This window comes from Ailuropoda melanoleuca, unplaced genomic scaffold (genome assembly GCF_002007445.2).
Source record: "Ailuropoda melanoleuca isolate Jingjing unplaced genomic scaffold, ASM200744v2 unplaced-scaffold30437, whole genome shotgun sequence".
In the NCBI taxonomy this organism is placed as follows: Eukaryota; Metazoa; Chordata; class Mammalia; order Carnivora; family Ursidae; genus Ailuropoda; species Ailuropoda melanoleuca.
The window spans coordinates 471-1,163 of NW_023200990.1; the positions used below are offsets into that span (position 1 = coordinate 471).

Below are 693 nucleotides of genomic sequence, written 5' to 3' on the forward strand. Positions count from 1 at the left end.
CTCCGTCATGAGTTCCATCGGCACCGGCTATGATCTGTCAGCCTCCACATTTTCTCCAGATGGCAGAGTATTTCAAGTAGAGTATGCTATGAAAGCTGTTGAAAACAGCAGTACAGCAATTGGGATACGGTGTAAAGATGGTGTTGTCTTTGGAGTAGAAAAACTAGTTCTGTCTAAACTGTATGAGGAAGGATCCAATAAACGTTTGTTTAATGTTGATCGACATGTCGGAATGGCAGTGGCAGGTCTCCTTGCTGATGCTCGATCTTTGGCTGACATAGCAAGGGAAGAAGCTTCTAACTTTAGATCCAACTATGGTTATAATATTCCACTAAAACATCTTGCAGATAGAGTGGCTATGTATGTACATGCCTATACTCTATACAGTGCTGTAAGACCTTTTGGCTGCAGCTTTATGTTGGGTTCCTATGATGATGATGAGGATGGTGCTCAGCTTTACATGATAGATCCATCAGGAGTTTCGTATGGTTACTGGGGATGTGCCATTGGTAAAGCAAGACAGGCTGCCAAGACAGAGATTGAAAAGCTCCAGATGAAAGAAATGACATGTCGTGATGCTGTTAAAGAAGTTGCAAAAATAATCTACATAGTCCATGATGAAGTAAAAGATAAAGCCTTTGAACTTGAACTAAGTTGGGTTGGAGAAATAACTAAAGGAAAACATGAAATTGT

General features: G+C 40.7%; 1 protein-coding gene across 1 annotated transcript in view; it reads left to right on the forward strand.

Annotated features, from left to right (window-relative positions):
* The first annotated feature begins 7 nt into the window (after nt 1-7).
* The window catches only part of LOC117798324 (proteasome subunit alpha type-3-like), a 1,791-nt gene continuing 1,105 nt past the window's right edge, over nt 8-693 (forward strand). Inside the window, exon 1 of the mRNA XM_034650759.1 lies at nt 8-607. Within this exon, the coding sequence (XP_034506650.1) occupies nt 8-607 (600 nt within the window). The remainder of the gene's footprint in view (nt 608-693) is intronic.